Below are 20,266 nucleotides of genomic sequence, written 5' to 3'. Positions count from 1 at the left end.
AAACATGTAGTGAAATCTATCCTGTCCCACTCTTTGACTTCCAAAGTACTTGGTATTTGAAACACATTCTCCTCATACACTTCTAAAATTTCTTTTCTTATGATGAAATGCATTGACTTTTTACTAGTTTAATTAGAGATATGTTACATAGTTTGAGTTGATGTGAATTTCTTAAAGTTTTCTGTACTCAGCATGCTACTGGTCTTTATGCCACACTTTAGCCTACACTAGTGTAATACTTTTGTATATGGAGTACAACCTTAATAATGTAGTCTCTTTCACCAAATTAAATATGAAATGGTAGAATAAAAATGAAAGATTAAAATTATTTACACGTTAGGTGAGCCAGTCATTTCAGAGCCAAAAAGACAGAATTTTCTGGAAAATATCACTTTTGGATATATATTTTTTAATCAGGGCATGTTTTTGGTGGTTCCAGCAAAAGAACTTAATACCATAATCATCATCACTTTCCTGTTATGTAACCTGAAGGGAGCATACAAATAGTATGATAGTATCACATAATTAAGTTGACATTATTGCCAGCTTCCTACCAATAATTTTCTTCCTAATTAATCTGTTATTCTTCAAATCTAAGATTATCAGATATTATGTTTCAGTCTTCTAAAGCTTACTAACTGCATCAACTCATCTAGATCTTGGTCTTCCTGTTTTTTTCCCTGCTATCCTAGCATCAAATACCTGTTCTTCTATTCTGTTTAAATAATCACACTGTCTCAAATTAGCTCTACTCACACATTCTTGAATGCTAACAAACAATGTGAAGTCCTTTTTTAATAGCTTCATTTTTAATATGAGTCTACCATTGATACCATCTGTTTTTTCCCCTAATTTTTTTCAACAGTATTATATCGATGGTCTCTGATCATCTATGGTAATCAATGTGGAGGATTTTGTTTGTTGCCATGCTGCTTGATGTTTTGTTTCTATTGTATGTGCTGTCAGCCCTGAATTGTATCCTGTTTTATTTCTAACCCAAGTTTCACATCTGTAAGTGAAAAGTTTAATGGTTTGACTAATTTCTCTCTTATTCCTTTGCTTATTCTGTTATCTATTTCCATATTTAATTTGCTATATGTGCTAAGAATTATGCCTAAATAGCAGAAATGTTTTATATTTTATAGGTTCTCTGTTGAGAATGCAGCTAATGTTTTTCTGTGTTCGTATTTTCATACTTATTTGTCTTTTTATTTTAAGTTCTTTTAAAACTTTCTTGCCCATAATTTTACACATGATATGGTGGTCTTACAAAACTTAAATAGAAATCCTTGTCATCTTCCTATGGTCTTCCAGTCTTAAAATTAAAATGTAGTCCTGTAAAGTCTCTTATGACCTGAACCCAGCTTATTCTTTTCAAAGTTCCTCTTCTAATTTTTCCTCCTCTTTTCAAGTATGCTTGAATAAAAAATGATGGAAGATTCTAGGAATATGTTATCCAGTATTTTTTTTTTACAAAATAAAAAAAAAATTCACAAAGAAACTATTTTTTATTTTCTCGACTAGTTTTGTGAAAATTCTTTTGTTTCACTTCCTCAAGATAATTACATGAATAAATTAGAAAACAGGTAATAACAGTTAACAACTCTAATGAAAATATTTGAACATGATTAAACAAAGGAAAGCATGCATTCGCTATTACTCTGGCTGCTGATTTGTGGGTTGCTGTATACTATTGGCAGATATGAGTATATCATGATGAATTAATGAAGACCAAACTTGATATAAAATCATCGCTTGTATTTCATTGCACTATAGAGGATGCCCCTTCATCATTTCAGCTACTCTTTGAATGCTCTTGAGAAAAAATGGTAATCTATGTGGAGTATTTTGTTTGTTGCCATGCTGCTTGCTGTTTTGTTTCTGTTATATGTGCTGTCAGCCCTGACTTGTGTCCTATTTTATTTTCAGCATCTATGAAGTGTTCCAATCGGCATACCTTTCCAGATCTGCCTGTCTCTCTCCTATGTAGTGTAAATCATAACTACAACTGATCTTGTAGACACCTAGTTTTTTAAGTGGTAGATGTGGAGATTTAGGAGGATTCAGGTGATTAGAAATCACCTTTAAAAAGCGGCCTTTAAGTTTTGTTGGTGAAGCAACATTGCTATTTTATCTGTGACTGATTATTTATATACATTTATATATATATACACACGTATATATACGGGGAAAATAACTGCTCCTGTAAAGTTTTGGTTTTCTTGTTTATCTGATTGTTTTGGAGATTGAAATTGAATTTTTCTTTTTTTATTAATGTTCTGTTGTAGCTCTTGGTTCCTTTTATCTATGTTGGTAGAAATTCTGTAGACCCTATCATGTAAGGAACAGATGTTGACTATTTTTTGTGCTGAATGGTGATGAGATGTGGCATGTAGGGAACATCCTGTGCTTGTTGGCTTTCTATAGACTGAGAAGTTAAGCGCATTTTTTTGAATACTTCAGCTAGTGTATCCAAAAATAGTCAAGACCTGTTTGTTTCCAATTCAACAGTGAATTTAATTTGAGGATGTATATTGTTGAAGTAGGTGATGAAATCTTTTAATTGGATAATAGTACAGGCCAGATAATAAAAATATCATCAACATATCTTCCCTAAATTTTTTGTTCTGTTGCTTGATACCGGAGGACTATTTTTTTTCAAACCATTCCATGAATAGGTTAGCTAACAACTGAGAGAGGAGCCTATTGCTGGTTCTTTTTTCTCTTCAAAATAATCTTGAAATTTAAAAAATGTATACTATTGATGTAGTGTTTAAAGAGATCCACTGTGTCTAGTGGCAGGATGTCTTGTAGTAGCTGTTGTATGGTTTCTGCTCTTGGAATGTTGGTTAAAAGATTTACTATGTCCAGGCTTGCAATTATATCATTAGGAACCATTGTGATGTCTTTGAAGTTTTCTATGAAGTGTATGGTGTTTTTTACATAAGAGGATGTTTGCCTGGTGTAAGGTCTTAGTAGGTTTGCTAGATATTTTGATAGCAAAGAAGTTGGAGAGTATCTTGTATCAACAATTGATTTCAATGGCAAGTCTTGTTTGTGCAGTTTAGGGACTCCATATATCATAGACGCATTTAAATTCAAGGAATTTTTTTGTTTCTTCAGACCACTTCAACATGTATTTTTATTAAGTTGTTGGTCTTGTTATGGAAATATCCTGTGGGGTTGTGATCCTACTTTTCATAGGTGCTGATGTCTTCTAGAGGTGATTTCATTTTTTCTATGTATTCTACTGGAGTAATTCCTTGTTTTTTTTTAAGGTTGCACCAGCAATTCACCATGAAACATGCTTCAACATTTTCATTGTACAGAGCTATAGCAGAAGAAAGATTTATAGGATTGATTTTAGTCAAACTACTAGAGGAACACTTTTTTCTAGGCTTTTTTTTTTCTCTCTCCAACTGGTTCTGAAGTTGTGCTAGTCAATCTCTAGCACAGTAAGTAGTTTTCCTGCCAAGACAAACTTGGATTTTTGACACAATAATCAGTCTTAGAAACCACAATATATGCACAGTAATGTTAGCCCAAATTAGAAAAATGAGATGGTATCAACTGTGTGCCATATTTTTGTGTCACTTTTCACCTAGCACACCAATGATGATTCATTGGCTACTAATTTCCAAAATATATGTCTAAAAGAGTGCTGTGCACCTGTTCTTAGCATGTTTACATCATATATTTGCATTTCAATAACTGTTTTACTTAAATGAATGAATAAATGTGTGAATGAGTTTTATGAAGTTGTTTTGCCATATATTTAATAAATTTTATTGTTGAATATTAACTTTGAATTAAAAGGTTCAAATAGATTTCTATTGCAAAATTTCTTATTTTATTATATTTCCTTTTATGTTAGCATTTTCCCAGCTAACTTGCTTATTTAACAGCTCTGCTCTGTACATGTAACACTTTTTTTTTTCCTTTTTCTTTCTTTTTTCTTTTTTTATAAGTAGCTTGTTATAGTATTAGTGCATACAATTCTTTTTAAACATTCCTTTGTGTTTAGCAAAAGAGTATGTATTTGTATAGAGATCTAAAATGCTTTTTTGTTTCATAAGCAATGTGTTTAAGCTGTTCTGTTTTCAAAATTCTCACTTCTGCATGGCCCATACATCTTTGGCTTTTCCAGGCAAGACGGTCCCCACACTCTTGATAGTTAATCTGCTGCTCTGTTCCTTGTGTGCCAGTGTTATCAAGTCACCCCTTTTTAGATGCAAGGGTCCTCTGCTGCCAGCCTGTATGCTGAATTTATTCGCTTAAGTCCCCTTACTTTTATTTTAGCCTTTTTTTAAAAATTTTAGTTTTTATACTACCCCATTGCATGACTAAAGAAGTCCTTGCTAATCAGACATGAAAGTGAAGTGTTGATTTTCAGGCTGTCAAGCACCCTGCTCATACTGTTGCTGCTCATCACAGTGTCCAGGGTGATCGACTGGTTTGAAGATAGTTATATCAGGAAACGTGGAGCAGCTACTGCAGGATCAGAACTAAGGAACAGCACCCTGCCACTCAGTTCTTACTGGGGCAGCAGTGCCGCCACTCTCCACAGAGCCAACTCAGGTGCCATGAACCGTAAGGTCAGATAGTCATCCACTTTAGGCTGAACCACTGGTGGCCAAGTTTAAAAGGAATCCAGATAAGAGGGAGGGAAGGAAGTAAGCCCAGTGATTTACTAAATTAAGTGATGCAAGAAAGTCTACACAAGTTGCCAAACCAAAGAAATGTAAAATAACTTCTTGTTTTACAGGCAAATATGCACATAGTTTTTGTTATGACTATGTTGTATGCTGTTAAAGCAAAAAAAAAAAAAAAAAAAAAAAAAAGTCCAGTTTGCCTGACATCATTGACTCAGCTGTATAAATACAAAGAAAAATGCCTTTTAGTATGTTTACAGCTTTATTATAATAACTGGATGCTATTTGTTATTACAAAATTGTTGGAAAGTTTAATGAAGATTTATTTGTAGAATAGTTAATTTTACTGGTGCTGCTATTTTAAGATTCATTTGTAAAATTTACAACTTCATAATTATTTGTCATTTAATTAGAGTACATAATTCCTATTTATAGAAGTTTATTATTATTATGTGTTTGTGTATAGTAAATGTCAAGAATTCAACTTTAACAAAGGTTTTACAAACCTACAGACTGGCTGTTGTTATTTTATGTCACCACAGATGTTATTTAATTTAACAAGAGATGCTTATGTGAAAAGATCCATCCTAGTACTTTAAATAAATTAATTTCAGTTTATTTAGTTACAAGTTTGCTATATTTGTTTGAAATGCATAAAAAATGTTCAGTTTGCTTTTCTGGAGATTTCAGCTAAAAAGCAAAAAATATTCATATCAGAAAATAAATCAAATTGTTATGTTTCAAAAAGAATAAAAAAAGAAAGCACCTGTTGCTGCTATTGTTACTCTGTTCGTTCATATGCCAGTATCAATATGTATATTAAGTAGTCATATTTGCTGTGGCATTCAAACCAAGCATAAACTAGCCACTGCCATTGTTTTCATGATCTGTCTCTCTGCTTGTATTGTGTGTGTGTGTATGTATGTATGTATGTATATATTCTGTAAAAATTTGACTGCGTTATTTAATTTGTGTTAAAGTTTGTGTGAACAATCAGTTGTAAACTAAAAAGTTTGTCCATATTTCTCTCTCTTTTTTTTTTTCTTTATAGTGGCATAATGTAGATACATCTAAGTCAGTGTGTGTTCACTAGCAGGGAGGGTTATGCTCAAATTCAGTAATTAGCTAAACATGTGGCACATTCTTTAAGATAATACCAACAAATTACTTGTGATCATGTGTGTGCATGCACACCAATATCCATAATTCTAGTTTCAGTATTTGAAAAGTTCCTCCCCGTCTCATATTTTCCTCGAACATTCACAAATGTTGGTACTTCTGATGTCTTCATTATTTAACTATATTATTTAAAGCACTATATTGAGATATAGATGAACTGAAAGAGATATTTATCTGTGAAAAATAGAAGACAGTGTTTCATATTACTATGTATTTACATAGTACATAATTTTAACTTAGTACTAAATTTGTGATTATGTTGGATATTGTAATAAATAATGTACAAAGTTTATTTTTTTAAATTACAAGTTTATTGTACTTTTGTAGTTAAATAAAGAAAAAATGTCATTTAAGAAAAAATTACCTCTTTGGTAATTGTGATTGACTAAACTTTAAATTTTGGGAATTCCATTTTAATTCCAAAATGATACAAGGGTATTAAACTGAGATTAAATAAAAAAATCTAAGAAGTAATTACGATTATCATCTTATATATATTTTTTGTAATTCTTTTTTTTCAAGAAAAAAATAAATGAAATAAGACAACTTAAAGTTATTCTGAAGAAACAAGAAATACTTTTATATTTGAATAATTAGATAAAGCACAAATAGTGCATGATGATAATGGATATGCCTATCTCAGAATCTGCTGCAAAAATTTTAACTATCAATTTGCATGTTTAGTTGCCTTTTTTGTACCTGGATTTCTTCATTTCTACACTAGGGTTCTTTTCATCTCCTTTTAGGTAACATAAAATAATTAATGGTAATACAAAAATAATATGAAATGAATTGAAGGAAAAGAAATACGGAGGTACTGAATACAACATTAAGAGAAGGTGAGGTTAGATTATATGAAACTAATACAAAATAATTAAAATAAGATAATTTAAAAGTAATAGGAAATAAATAATTTGAAATTACTAAAGTGGGGGAAGTCTGAAACTTCAGTGAAATTTTATTTCATTTTATCAATTCAAATTCCCACTTCCTTGTTCATTTTCTAGTGGTATTTTAAGTATTTGTCATCTGATCACTGTAAACAGTAACTTCTGTGCTATCATATTGAAGTTTAACAGAAAAAAAAAGTCTAGAGATAATTACTAACTAAATTTATTTAATAAATTACGTATGCCATTATTTCATCAGTTTACCCACACACAGCACCATCATGTCATAGATATTGGAACCTCTTGTGGTTGGGACTCATATAAAAAAAAAATAAAAAAATTCACTTTGGTCACCATGGCATCTTCGTAAGCACAAAGAAATAACCATGCAGGATCCTACAGGCCCAACTAGCACCCTCTAAGAGTATAGTGATGGATGTCTCTAAATTTGTTTGGATTTGGTGAATGCTGTAATGTTATGACAGATTCTAGAAATGACCTCTTCATTTTGTATCTGTTCTTATATAAAAGGGTGGTTTTTTCCTATTGGAACTGGTGATTTGATATCCATGGATGTCTCTAAATTTGTTTGGATTTGGTGAATGCTGTAATGTTATGACAGATTCTAGAAATAACCTCTTCATTTTGTATCTGTTCTTATATAAAAGAGTGGTTTTTTCCTATTGGAACTGGTGATTGATATCATTAATGGGCATGGTTTCTACGTTCAGACATTTCCGAATGTAGAAATGCATTACTGACTCTTCCAGGAATGCATAGCATTATACATCATATCTGTAAGGATATGTGCTTTACCATTATGGGATACCAAGGCAAGGTGGTTCATGGTTCTTCCTGTTTGTCCAAAACGAGAAAGTTTGCAGGAGTAAAGGATGCTGTATCCCAGGATGACTATAATATCAATATCTATAAGGATCAAGTCTGATGAGCAAGATTTGAAGTGCACAGAGTTTTTAATGTTGGAGGAAGAAGTGTGTCCTGTTAATGAAAGAGAGCTCTTTGGCTGTGTTTGGCTACTTTATAAGTAGGAAACCCAATATTGTCTACTATGAGTCCGAAGAGTGTGTTCTGTTTTTGTATTTTTGATTGTCCATAAATCTGGGGAGACCTGGGATTATAAGGTTTAAGTTGAAAGATTTCCACTTGGTTATAATATAAATTAAAAATGCAAAGAAATTATATTCTTGGTTTAATCCTTTATCCAAGTGTAGACAAAGTTTGCACATGAAGTAACTTCATGACTGGCAAACTCATATATAGAACTTAATGACTTCACATTACTTTCCTTAGTATCCCATAATGCTATGCATTTATGGGAAGGGTCACTACCCAGAACTGGTTTTGACCTTTATTGAGGTCTCATCAGTGGGAGCTAGACCCAGAAGTGATACCAAGGTTGAAGTAATGCAGAAGTCACACCTTATTACTAAAATACTCTGGACAAGTGGAAAAACTTTCAGCATCTATCTCTAATCCAGAGTATTTTGACTACTTGTATATGGAAAAATGACTTCTGCATTACTTCAGCCTTGGTATCACTTCTGGGTCTGGCTCCCACTGATGAGACCTCAATAAAGGTTGAAACCGGTCTGGGTAGTGACCCTTCCAGTAATGCATGGCATTATACATGTCTGTAAGGATGTGTGCTTTACATTATGGGATACTAAGGCAAGGTGAAGTCATTAGCCTCTATATACCAGTTGTGAAGTTGCTTCATGTGCAAACTTTGTTTGCTTACAATTGGATAAATTAAAGATGCTAAGAATGTAATTTCTTGGCATCTTTAATTTATAAGATTATAAATTAAACGTAGGCCAGGATATAACTTTTAGATGAAGTTATATACTGGCCTCCTGAAATCTAAGTTTTTGAGTGCTTTTGTGTGTGTGTGTGTGTGGTTAAACAGGAAGTAGATCAATCTCTGAGTAAGATCAATGTTTTTTGATCATATCCGGAGTGATTAAATACTACTATAGAATTGCCCTTATCAGCTTTGTTGATGATGGTATTCTGTACCATCATCACCAAAGCTGATAAGGGCAATACATCTGTTCTGATGTAGCTTTTTTTAGTGCAGTGAGCTCCACACAAATTCAGATCCTCTTTCCCTGATAGTAGCCTTATTCACTTTGACCATGAACTCTGGCTATCTTATGTGAAATGGAAAAACCTATGTGCAGATTGAAGGCACAGCTTCCCCTGTCCCTCTCTCCCTTCCTCTCACCAATCTTTCCATGGAACATCTTGAAAACAGAGTCCTAAACTCAGCCTTCTCTCAAAGCCACAATACGGCTATGCTACATGGATGATGTATTCTTCATTTGGCTACATAACAGGAATATGTTGGAAATGTTTTTAATACATTTCGACAGCCAATACCTGAAGATCTTTTTCACCATTGAAAAGGAAAACAGTAGTTCACGTGTTAAGGCTTAAGTGCTGGGAGAAATTCATGTTAGAAGTTTAATGGAGTGAAACAGCACTAGGAAAGGATTGAGAAGAAAGTTTGTCTTTAGTGGAGTGGATAAGGATAGCTATTTCTTTAAGATTCTGGCTATTTTTTTTGATGTGCCTCAGACATATGGGATGGTGATGGCATTAAATGCATGGAAAGGCTTATGTGTTGGTAGTATGTTAATTTATTTTCACGGTATTGATTACAACACAGAATGATAAGAAAATAATTAATATTTATTTACTTATTAGGTGATATTTCCTATTATATCCAGCATCTTCAGAGCACAAGAACAGTTTGTCACAGTACACGAAGCAATAACAATTTGTTATAACAGTTGGACTAGTTTAAAAAATTGTAACGGACAACACAAGGAACTCAAGTCCTAAATAGGTGCCATCTAAGTTGGAAAGAGAGAGAAAACAAGTATTAATTAGATCTTAAAATGACTGTCACCCAACTTTTTGATAAATTTATACAGCCATATTTGTTGAGGTTTGGAGTATATTTTAAAGCTTCTGTTGATTCCAAAAAGAAGACACAATGGCAGATAAAGAATTCATAAAAGTCAAAAACTGCAACAGAAAAAAATTTGAAATCCTCCAATTGTAGTGCTATGAAACAACCACACTTATAACAAGATTACACTGTGGATGTATTGTGAATTTATCATCGGTAGCCCTAATGGAGAAAGCTGTTAGTGTGTTAAGTCAAGGACATAACTTTGCCATTACTTCCAAACAAGTTCCAAAAGCCAAAATAATGACTTCCGTTGAACGGGGAATATACGACCTGCCTCCAGCAATAGCCAGTAACATTTGTTTTGATGCTTCCAACATCTTAATTCATTCCAAGCCTCCCAAAAAAGGAAATCAGTGCTTTAAAAGAGCTATACAATAATAACAATATTGTTATAACTAAAGCAAACAATGGTAATGCAGCTGTGGTGATGAATTGAGCTGAATATGAAAGCAAAATGCACATACTCTTACAATATCAGTGTACATATCAAATCACAGATCATGATCCTACTAACTCTCAAAAGAATCAAGTTTGCAAATTATTGAAAAAAGTCACTTCCTGGCCAAAAGAAACAGTTAACAAACTCAATCCTTTTCATGTTAAAACACTCAGAATATATATATGGACTACCTAAAATTCACAAACAAGGTACATCCCCAATGCCCTATTGTGGACAGTATAAACAGTCCCCCATACAAATTTGCTAAATCTTCATAAATAATTCTCCCGTCAAAATTCTGTTCACCTAAAAAGTATTTTAGAAAACCATATCTTAAAAAGTTCAGACATAATGATTAGTTTTGACATTACTTCACTATTCACCAATGTACCATTAATTGAAACCCTTGATTTGCTAAAGTCACATTTCCTCCAAGATATATTTGAACTATTTAAATTTACATGCTGGTTATTTTGCATGGAAAGGAAAGATATACAAACAACTAGATGGGACAGCAATGGGCTCTTCCCCCCTTTTTCCCCTTTAGCCAATTTCTACATAGAACACTTGGAAAAGCTAGCTATGAATATAGCCACTCTCAAACCGGTGGTTTGGCTACTCTATATTGATGATGTGTTTGTTAGTTTCCCACATGGTCCAGACACGTTAGATATATTTTTAGTGCATTTAAATAAACAGCACCTTAAAATCCACTTTACAATAGAACAGGAAGCTAATGACTGTCTGCCCTTCCTGGACGCACTAATCACACGGCTTACAGATGGTTCCTTATCTTTTTCTGTTTATAGAAGACCCCCACCATATCTACCTACATACAGGGAGATATTTGCACAGTCACACCATCATCCAGCTCAACAATATGGTATCCTAAAAACACTAATTCAGAGCTAGAGCAGTCTGTTCCGATGACAATGCTCTTACCACTGAACTCGCTCACTTGCATCACACTTTCTTAGCCAATGGCTATAATCCCCATAGGATAGAAAAAATACTAAATGCTCCCCAGAAATCCCCTCCATTGCCTATCACACAAGACTACTACAGCAAAACTGTTACCATCCCATACATTCAGAACACATCTCAAAAGATACTTAAATTATATGTCAAATTAGTAACTCTCATCCGTTGTAGCAAGTGGGACCTTGCCATAACAATAGTGCAGACCATGCCTTGCATACCCCTTCACACAGGATCAGATGTAAGAAAACAAAAGTGCTAACACAGAAGTCATAAGTAAGAAAGATTGTTTTTGGAATCAACAGTAGCTTTAAAACATACTCCAAGCCTCAACAAATATGGCTGCATAAATTTACCAAAAATCTTTGTTAAGTTTGTGACTGTATCTGTCTATGTGAGTAGGTTTCCTGTATACTGAAAAGGATAGATTACCATTAGGTAGGCAGGTGACCAAAGTGTCTAGAAAGACCAGACTATTATTAGTTTCCTTTTCCATTGTAAATTGGATTCTAGGGTGAAGACTATTGAGGTGACATAGAAAAGTATCTAATGTGTCTGGGCATGAGACTAAATAGAAAAGACATCATCTACATATCACAACCAGATAGAAGGTTTGAGAGGAGCTGAGTCAAGTGTATGTTTTTCAAAATCTTCCATAAAAAAAAAAATTGGCAAGAGGTGGTTAGAGGGGAGACCCCATAGACTGTATCTGTTTATAAATTTGTTCTTTCAAGAGAAATAACTAGAATGGATAGCAAAGTAAAGGAGGTCTATCAAGAGGAAAAACTTTTTTTAAAAGCAATGAGGTGTCATTTAAGGGAGTAGGATGTCAGTATCGTTAACAATTTGATTTTCAGTAGAACTTTTAAGATGGGAAGAGTTTTTTAATATATGATGTGATTATGACCAGTAATGGGGGGGGGGGGGGGTCAAGAGATTTCGTGCTAGTTGCTTGGATAATTAAGAGCAGGAAGAATTGCTATCTACTATGGGTCCTGGGAGTAATTGGGTTGTAAGCCATATATCTGGTGTGGGGGGGGGGGGAGAATGAGCAACTGAAGGGTTAAGTTTTTTATGATGTCAGAGGCCAGGAAAATACTTTTTTTGGCTTTTTAATTTCTCATTCAATTTCAATTTGTTATTTGGTGGGATCATAATCTAAAGGTCTGTAGGTGGAGCAGTCTCTAAGAATGATGTCCATTTTTTTATTGTATTCACTGGCATTAAGGATAATGGTAGCACTTTCCTTGTCAGCCCTGGTGATGACACAATGCAATCTGAGTGCATTGTGCTGGCAAGAGGATAGATTTCTTTTAGGAGCAGATCTAGAAAGTGAACATGCCAAGTCAAGCTTAGTGTTGTTGGTTATCTATGGAGCTAAGATGCCACATTCGATGTTGAGCATTAGGTCTAATGCTGGTACTTGTTTAGGTGCAATGGCAAAATTGTTGTGGCCGAGACTCGGGTTGCTAATGGCAGCTTCATTAAGCCTTTTTGACAACAGGTTAACTTCCGTATGAAGAGGTTGAACTTGAGAAATGGGTTTAGAATCAGCTACCCTTATCTGCTCCGTTAAAGACAAACTTCTTCCTCCTCTCTCAGTTCCAGGTGTGTGTGTGTGTGTGTGTGTGTGTGTGTGTGTGTGTGTGTGTGTGTGTGTGTGGAGAGAGAGAGAGAGAGAGAGAGAGAGAGAGAGTTTCTTGTTCTTGCAAGTTGGCTTACTATGGACAGACAGGAAAATCAACTACCATCTGCATGGAAGAACATAAAAAATACATCTGCAGTCATGAGTATGGTCAATCTAGCCTTGCAGACCATGCTTTGGATACAGCACACAGAATCAATTGAAAAAGAACCACCATGCTCCATCACAACAAATTTAGAAGAGAAAGACTGTTTATAGAATCTGCTGTTACTCTTAAACATCAGCCTAATTTGAATAATATGGTTGCATAAAACTTACCAAAATATGGAAAACACTAATACTTCGAGATCCCAGTTTACATTCTAGGCTGCCAATAGGTATCCATAGAGGGTGCCATTTTCTTATTATATTCACTGGCATTAAGGATAATGATAGCACTTCCTTGTCAGCCCTGGTGGTGATCATATTGTCTGTTATCTTTATGTCGTCTTTTGTCCACACATTTCCTTTAATTTTGTGTTGCCTTTGTGTGTATTCTTTGTATGTGATTGCATGTGTATCTGTTCATGTATAAAGGAACAGATATAAATTGGAGAGATTATTTCTAGAATCTTCCACATGGTCAACATTACAGCATTCACCAAATCTAAACAAATTTGGCTACCTCACTTTATCTAGAATATGGGAGACCATTATATTGAGACTTTCAGCAAGTTTCCTTCTGTACCCGTGAAGTTACCCATAGAGGATGCCAGTTAGGATTCTATAGGATTCTGCTTGCATGCATTTGCTTAGCTGTATTTCTTTGTGCCCATGAAGATACCTTAGTGACCAAAGTGAAATACTGGCATAGTAATTTATTAGCCAAATTACTAACTCAATTTACTTGGCTAATAAATTACTATGCCAGTATTTCACCTTGGTCACTAAGGTATCTTCATGGGCACAAAGAAATACAACCAAGCAAATGCATGAAAACACAGTTATTATGGCTAGATATGGTTTCCCCATTAATTTTCAGGCAGCACCATTTCAGTTGAACTACTTCAGTACAGTGATCTGTCTCAAGTTATCTAGCCTTCCATTAACCAACCTTTGAATGGATTAGTGTTTCAGTCGATGCTTCTGGTACAGAACTGTGTAATTCTTCAGTTATCCAACCACTAAATTGCTCTCTTGCTGCGATTGGATAATAGAAAGATTATTGTATGAATATATTTCGAATAAAGATATTATTTCTGGAAATTTTTCCATGTTAATGCTGTCAATATTCATTTTAAAATATATTTAAGCCATAAATTATCATGTAATGTATAACAGGGTCTAAATGTAACATCATTATGTAGATTACATATTTAATATCACTTCGAACATGCTATTTTATTTTTTTTTCCCCTAAGACTCAAGTATGGGGTATTTAGGCCAATCCATAAAGATTATGCATAAAGAAAAGATCTAAAATTTTCCTAAGATTATGTGATTTTAGTTTCTGATCTTGAAGGCTATCACCAACATAGACCAGTCTATTCCAATATCATACTTTATGGATTTGAGATGACCAGTTCTTGGTCTTGACACTAGCATGGAATCATTTATAAAGAGATAGAAGCCCCATGATTTCTCCTAGTTTGGTGATACAGTACCAAGTTTAGTATGAGAGCTGACTAACTTGCCAATCTTCTGTGACAAACTGGTCAGCTCTCATTTTCAGGTATGCCTACATGAGTTGATATCCACTGAAATGTGATCCCTTTGTTCTTATGCAAGCTTTTTAGTTTGAGATTGTGATGCTGAACCAGTTTTTGAGAGCAAGAAAGTAAGCTCCTGAATTAGAGAGGTCTGGAACAGAATGTTGATTTAGTGCTTCAAGAACAATGAATATTTCAGCTCATAGACTAAAAGAAACCCACAGGATTCATCTCAGTAACAATGAGGATCTGTCATCTTTGATATTAGAACTGGATTCATCGATGTTTTAGTTATGATTCCAGTAGGAAGAACATCTTCTTCCGGGCAAGGTGGTCCAGGTGTTGTTCGTGGATTGTAGGAATCTTTCTGGATCTGTGTAAAATACAGTAGACATCCACTTAATGTTATTCCACGTACCATACATCTGCATTACTGTGAGATTTCTTTTGGAATGCAGTAAAACAATCAGTCAAATCTGGTTGACTGTGGTTTTACAAGGCATGAGAATATTATTTTTTTTCATCTTATTTTTTCAGTTGAAACAAGTTTAGTTTCATACTGCCTATCAGCAGTATTGGAATAAAGTACTAAACTCACAAGATGTCATGCCATAAAATATTAATTTCATAATTATTGATGTATTTTTCCCATCCACCAAATTTTGAGCCACTTTTTGTGTATTTATTATTATTATTATATGGTATCTCCATGGAATCAAAAGACATCACAGGAAACCCATGCCTAACCATTATTCACACAATACCTATCCTTAAACTCATTCCCCATCAGGGCACTCACAACTACCTCTGGCAATTCATTTTACTCATTCATCACTCTCTAAGCAAAAAATCTAGTCTGCACATCCTTACTTAACCACACAACTTTCAAGGGTGACCTTTTGTTTTGTCATATATTGAAAATTTCTTTTAGGTTTCTATCATGTCCTCTCTCCTCTGCCTTTTAACTAAACTCTGCAACTCACACACACCTTCACATTTATGTAATAGACATCTGTTTTTGTTTCCAGTTAGTCAGAGAGAAAGAACATATCTGCAGTTTTTCATCTGGTCTCTTGCAAAATAAAAAAAATATATCATGGATAATACCAACATGAAGAAGAGATGCATAAAATATTCTAAGGTCATGCAACATTCTCAGTGAAATGATTCCATTCAGAGTACAAATAGACAGGTGGCATCAACTGTGAAACACATCATTGGTAATAAGGACTTGCAAAAGCATGCAGAAAACTCCATAAAAGTCGGTAAGCTTAGGAAGGAAATTTTACCACTATATGAAAAGAAACTTCTGAAATGATGTGCATAGACATGAAAAAGATACAGATGTCAAAAAAATTATTTGTGAGAAGAGAATAATTCATTTTGTGGTCACATATTGTACATTACAACATCAAAATTGCAAATAGGTGAGTGTTTTGGAATTCTGGAATATTTGAAGAATTTTTTATCTTTAAAAGTGAGCATGATATTGTGGCCCCAAATGTGTCTGACTTTTGAACACTTTGAACCTACTAAACAATAACAGAAAGAAATTGAAGAAGTGACATGACTTGAAGCAAATCTTGGCTTAAGGTGATATCAGAAGATATGGAGGAGTTTGTCCGGCTCATTTCAAAGATCTCTTTGAAGAAGAAATCCTTGACTTGATAAAGTTGCATCATAACCTGTATATGCAGAGACTAAAAAAAAAATTTTTGTACTCATGATGCCTCATCCATAATTTCCAATCTGATGAAATTACTGATAAGGCAAACAAACTGAAGTCATTTTATTGTCTTCATATGATCATGGCCATGACAGAGCATTCAAGACTTGTTTGGGGATTGATTCTTTTTTTTTAAGAAGAACATGCCTTAACTTAATCCTTCACACTTTCAGAAATATATGTCAATCTTTCCATTCCACATCAGGCATCCTTTTTTATTTTTTTTTTTTTATTGCACACCAATGGTCATGATAATATAAGAACAGGAAAACTCCCTATGTTTTCCTTCCAAAAATGAGAAGCAACTTTGACCCCCCCCCCCCGAAGCAATTATGAATGTGACCAAAGAACTTCGTCCAGTAAAACAAACTTCTCTCATAGGAATACTCATTTCCCAGCTCACCAAAGGTGCAGCACTGCTCACTGAGTTAATGAACTGATTTATTTGATGAGGTTTTGTTTCAGAATAGGTTTCCAAAGAAAATATATTTTCATTTAAATTTTTGTTATAATTTTCAAGTTTTTATTATTATTATTAAAATGTTATGGATAGTGTTCATGTATTAATTGTTTTTTGGGCAAAGAAAAAAATAAATAAACTTACTTGAAAATTTTTTGTTAAATATTTCCTGTTTTTATTTTAACAAATATTATTTTCTTGATAAAGGAAAGATCACAAAAGCATTTTTCTTTATTTAAACACCAGGGGCGCACCATTAGTGTCCGGCACCTGTGTGCAAAACTTTAGTTGGTGCCCCTATTCCCCCCCCCCAATAAAAAATCACTTTAAAAAAACATTTTTTTTTAAGTATTTCCTCCTCTTTGGCGCCTTTACTATCCTGGCGCCTGTGTGCATTGCACATGTTGCTGGCGCTCCCCTGTGAAACACCATCAGTATACTTTATTATTATAATTGCAACTTAATGCAACATTTTTAGATAATTTTATTGGGGGAGGGGGAGGGATCCCTATTACTTGCACATCATAAAATGCACTTACTGCTGTGTATTTTGGTCTCAATTAATCATGATAAGCAGACACCTACTGTATTATGTTTTTTGTTTATCTTGTATCTATTGACATGTAAAACAACAGAATGTGAAAAAGCACTCTAATGCTTTTTCATGGTTTGTGCATTTACTAAACCTCGTTCATATTAAAGAACATGCTTTCATGTTATTATATGTTTGTAATGTATGCTGATTATGTACTGTAGTGAACAGCCCAAACAAGCAATCTGACAATTTGTTGAGTTGCAAATGCTTACTGTTGCTTGTCGCTGAGTCTCATTATTTTGATGATATTATTGGACTTATATCGCTATTATCAGGATCTTTTAGTATTAGTACTGTTCCTAGACCTCTATGAAGTCACTGGACTCATTGTGACCCTCTACAGACCATAATACACTAGCTTTTAATTGATAACATTTAAAAAGGGTGAAATAGATGGCAAAATCAAATTACTCACATTATATCATCACTGGATTCAATTCTGAATATATATATTCAGAATTCTGTAATGTGTCAACCAGCAGATGAAGAACTCACAGAGATGTTAATTCATTCTAAGTAACCTCAACAAATGAAATATTCAAGCTGAATAAAATTTGAACTATATGAAATCAAATGTTTGATCATAGATTTATTTATTTATTTTATTTCATGCAGCACATGTTGTTATTAATGTGATGCATTGTGGCATAAATTCTTTATAATGTCCATGACCACTATCTTTGAGCTTTGCAGATCACCTGTTTTGGCTCCTCCTGCCATCCTAATGTGAAAGAAATGGTCCATCTTATTTTATTTGTTATAATATAAATAATTCACCACTCTAGCTTAAAGATGACTCAAATGTATTTCAAATGTATGATGAATACTAGAAATAAAATCCCAACTTTTTTCATTTTATGTGAATCCCTCCCATGAAAAGACGTAAACCTACTGGACATTAGTATCGTGTGAGCTTAGGATTCAGTGGCTCACCTTTTTCTTTGGGGGGAAGGACCCTGCCTCCCCCTCCCAAAAAAAAATGAAAGAAAAAGGGGAAAAAAAACACTAGAAAATTTTCCAAAAATCTTTTCCTAATTAAAATTCATTTTTTTATTTATGTTGTGTCATGTCTTCTATTTCTATACTGCTTATGAATTATCGATCATTGCAGATGCTCTGTCTTAGGTGGTATGTGATGCGTAGTGTGTATTCTCAAATCGTCTACTCAACTCGTTCCCCCCCACACACACACACAAACATTAAATCCTGAGTGCACTACTGTTAGGGTTAGATGATTCACTATGTCTTTGACAGGTTCCAGGCTAACACAAACAGTAATTTATACTGCTTTATTCACATAAATCTTGCTTTTATCCTCACTTATTTGCATGGAGTGGATTATGGCTGAAGCTACTAAGGCTAAGAGATAGGCATATTATATCTATTAATTGCATAATGAAAATTGCAGATTTCCAAATGGAAATTCCTACTACCTCAATATGAGAAGGGCTAACTCACCTTCAGATGAAAAACCCTTATAAAAGTTCATCCTGAACATTAACATTATTCATAGAGTTGATACTGATAGGTCTGCCTGTTGAAAATTGGAAAGGCCTGGGAAAGGAAGGATCAGTATGATGGTGAAAGAGCTTTTCAATAAAATAATGATGAATGTGGGAATAAGAAATGTATGCTGCAAAAGTTATGTGGACCCAAACATAAATGCATTATCAAAAAATGTAACAATTACAGGAATTAAGCTGATAAGTTACCCATGAAAACAGGAAAAGATTATTGACAGTTGAAGTGAATATAACATAAAATCAGTTTGGCTTTAGGCCAACAAGATTAATGACAGATGTAGTCTCCTTTAAAAAGATTTCTGGAAAAGTACATTATATAGGGTGTCATGAGAATTATTCTAGTGGATCCTGAAGATCTATTCACTTGTCTCCATTACATAAATGAAATGGAGACAAGTGAATGGAATAATATGTGACAGAGGAATGAATGCCTATGAAATTAAAAAGAACAATATAATCAGAATGCTGGAGACAGTAAAGAAATCACAAGAACAGAAGTTACATACAATGGAAATAGAATGTTATAGTGGATGAATGTAACAAGAAAAGAAATTAATGTTTTTCTATCAGTTGCATTCATCAAACAAAATTGAGAGACAGTAGAATAAGATGGTATTGACATATATGGAGGTGACCAGTTGGCTATGTTGTGAATAAAGTATTCGATATATTGAATACTTTATCTATTATCAGATATATCTATTACTGTAGTAATGGAAGAATAAAGACCAATAGAATGATCAAGCAATGGAAATGAAGTGATAATTGAGGACATAGCAAATCTTATCATTGATAGGATAGGCTGGAGAGAGAGAGAGAGAGATGTCTCAAAAAAGCAGACTCCATGTGAAAATGTAAATGCAAAGAATAAGTTAGTAACAGTATTATTTGCACAACCACTCATCTTCTACTATCTACTTACTTAGTATCTAAGTAAGTAGATAGTAGAAGATTGAATACTTTATCTATTATCAGATATATCTATTACTGTAGTAATGGAAGAATAAAGACCAATAGAATGATCAAGCAATGGAAATGAAGTGATAATTGAGGACATAGCAAATCTTATCATTGATAGGATAGGCTGGAGAGAGAGAGAGAGAGAGATGTCTCAAAAAAGCAGACTCCATGTGAAAATGTAAATGCAAAGAATAAGTTAGTAACAGTATTATTTGCACAACCACTCATCTTCTACTATCTACTTACTTAGTATCTTGGGATACTAAGGCAAGTGATGTGGTCATATACCACCTTTACCAATAGTTGTTCCAGTCCTGAAGATACTTCAGGTGCAAACTTTGTTTGCTTACACTTGGATAAAGGATTAAACCAAGTATATAATTTCTTGGTATCTTTAATTTATAGTATAACCAAGTGAAAAAACTTTCAAGAACATTTTGACTTACCAACCTTTAATAATAAAAAATAAATATAAATAATAAATGTATTAATAAAATGTATTTATTCTCCTTGAGTTCTGTTTATTATTCAAA

General features: G+C 33.7%; 1 protein-coding gene across 9 annotated transcripts in view; it reads left to right on the top strand.

Moving 5' to 3' along the window:
• Positions 1-6,194, top strand: part of LOC150092673 (liprin-alpha-1-like) — a 778,236-nt gene extending 772,042 nt beyond the window's left edge. For 7 of the 9 annotated variants that reach the window (XM_090414522.1, XM_090414524.1, XM_090414523.1 and 4 more), the window contains one exon: positions 4,394-6,194. In XM_090414522.1, the coding sequence (XP_090270648.1) occupies positions 4,394-4,459 (66 nt within the window). In that variant the 3' untranslated portion in view covers positions 4,460-6,194. Of the gene's footprint in view, positions 1-4,147 lie in introns of all 9 variants that reach the window. The other 2 variants (XM_090414518.1, XM_090414519.1) reach the window with 2 other exon arrangements.
• Positions 6,195-20,266: the final 14,072 nt, after the last annotated feature.

This window comes from Typopeltis vanoorti, chromosome 25 (genome assembly GCF_054136105.1).
Source record: "Typopeltis vanoorti isolate ZY-2024b chromosome 25, IOZ_Tvanoo_1.0, whole genome shotgun sequence".
Taxonomy (NCBI): Eukaryota; Metazoa; Arthropoda; class Arachnida; order Uropygi; family Thelyphonidae; genus Typopeltis; species Typopeltis vanoorti.
This window is presented reverse-complemented; position numbering and strand designations above follow the sequence as displayed.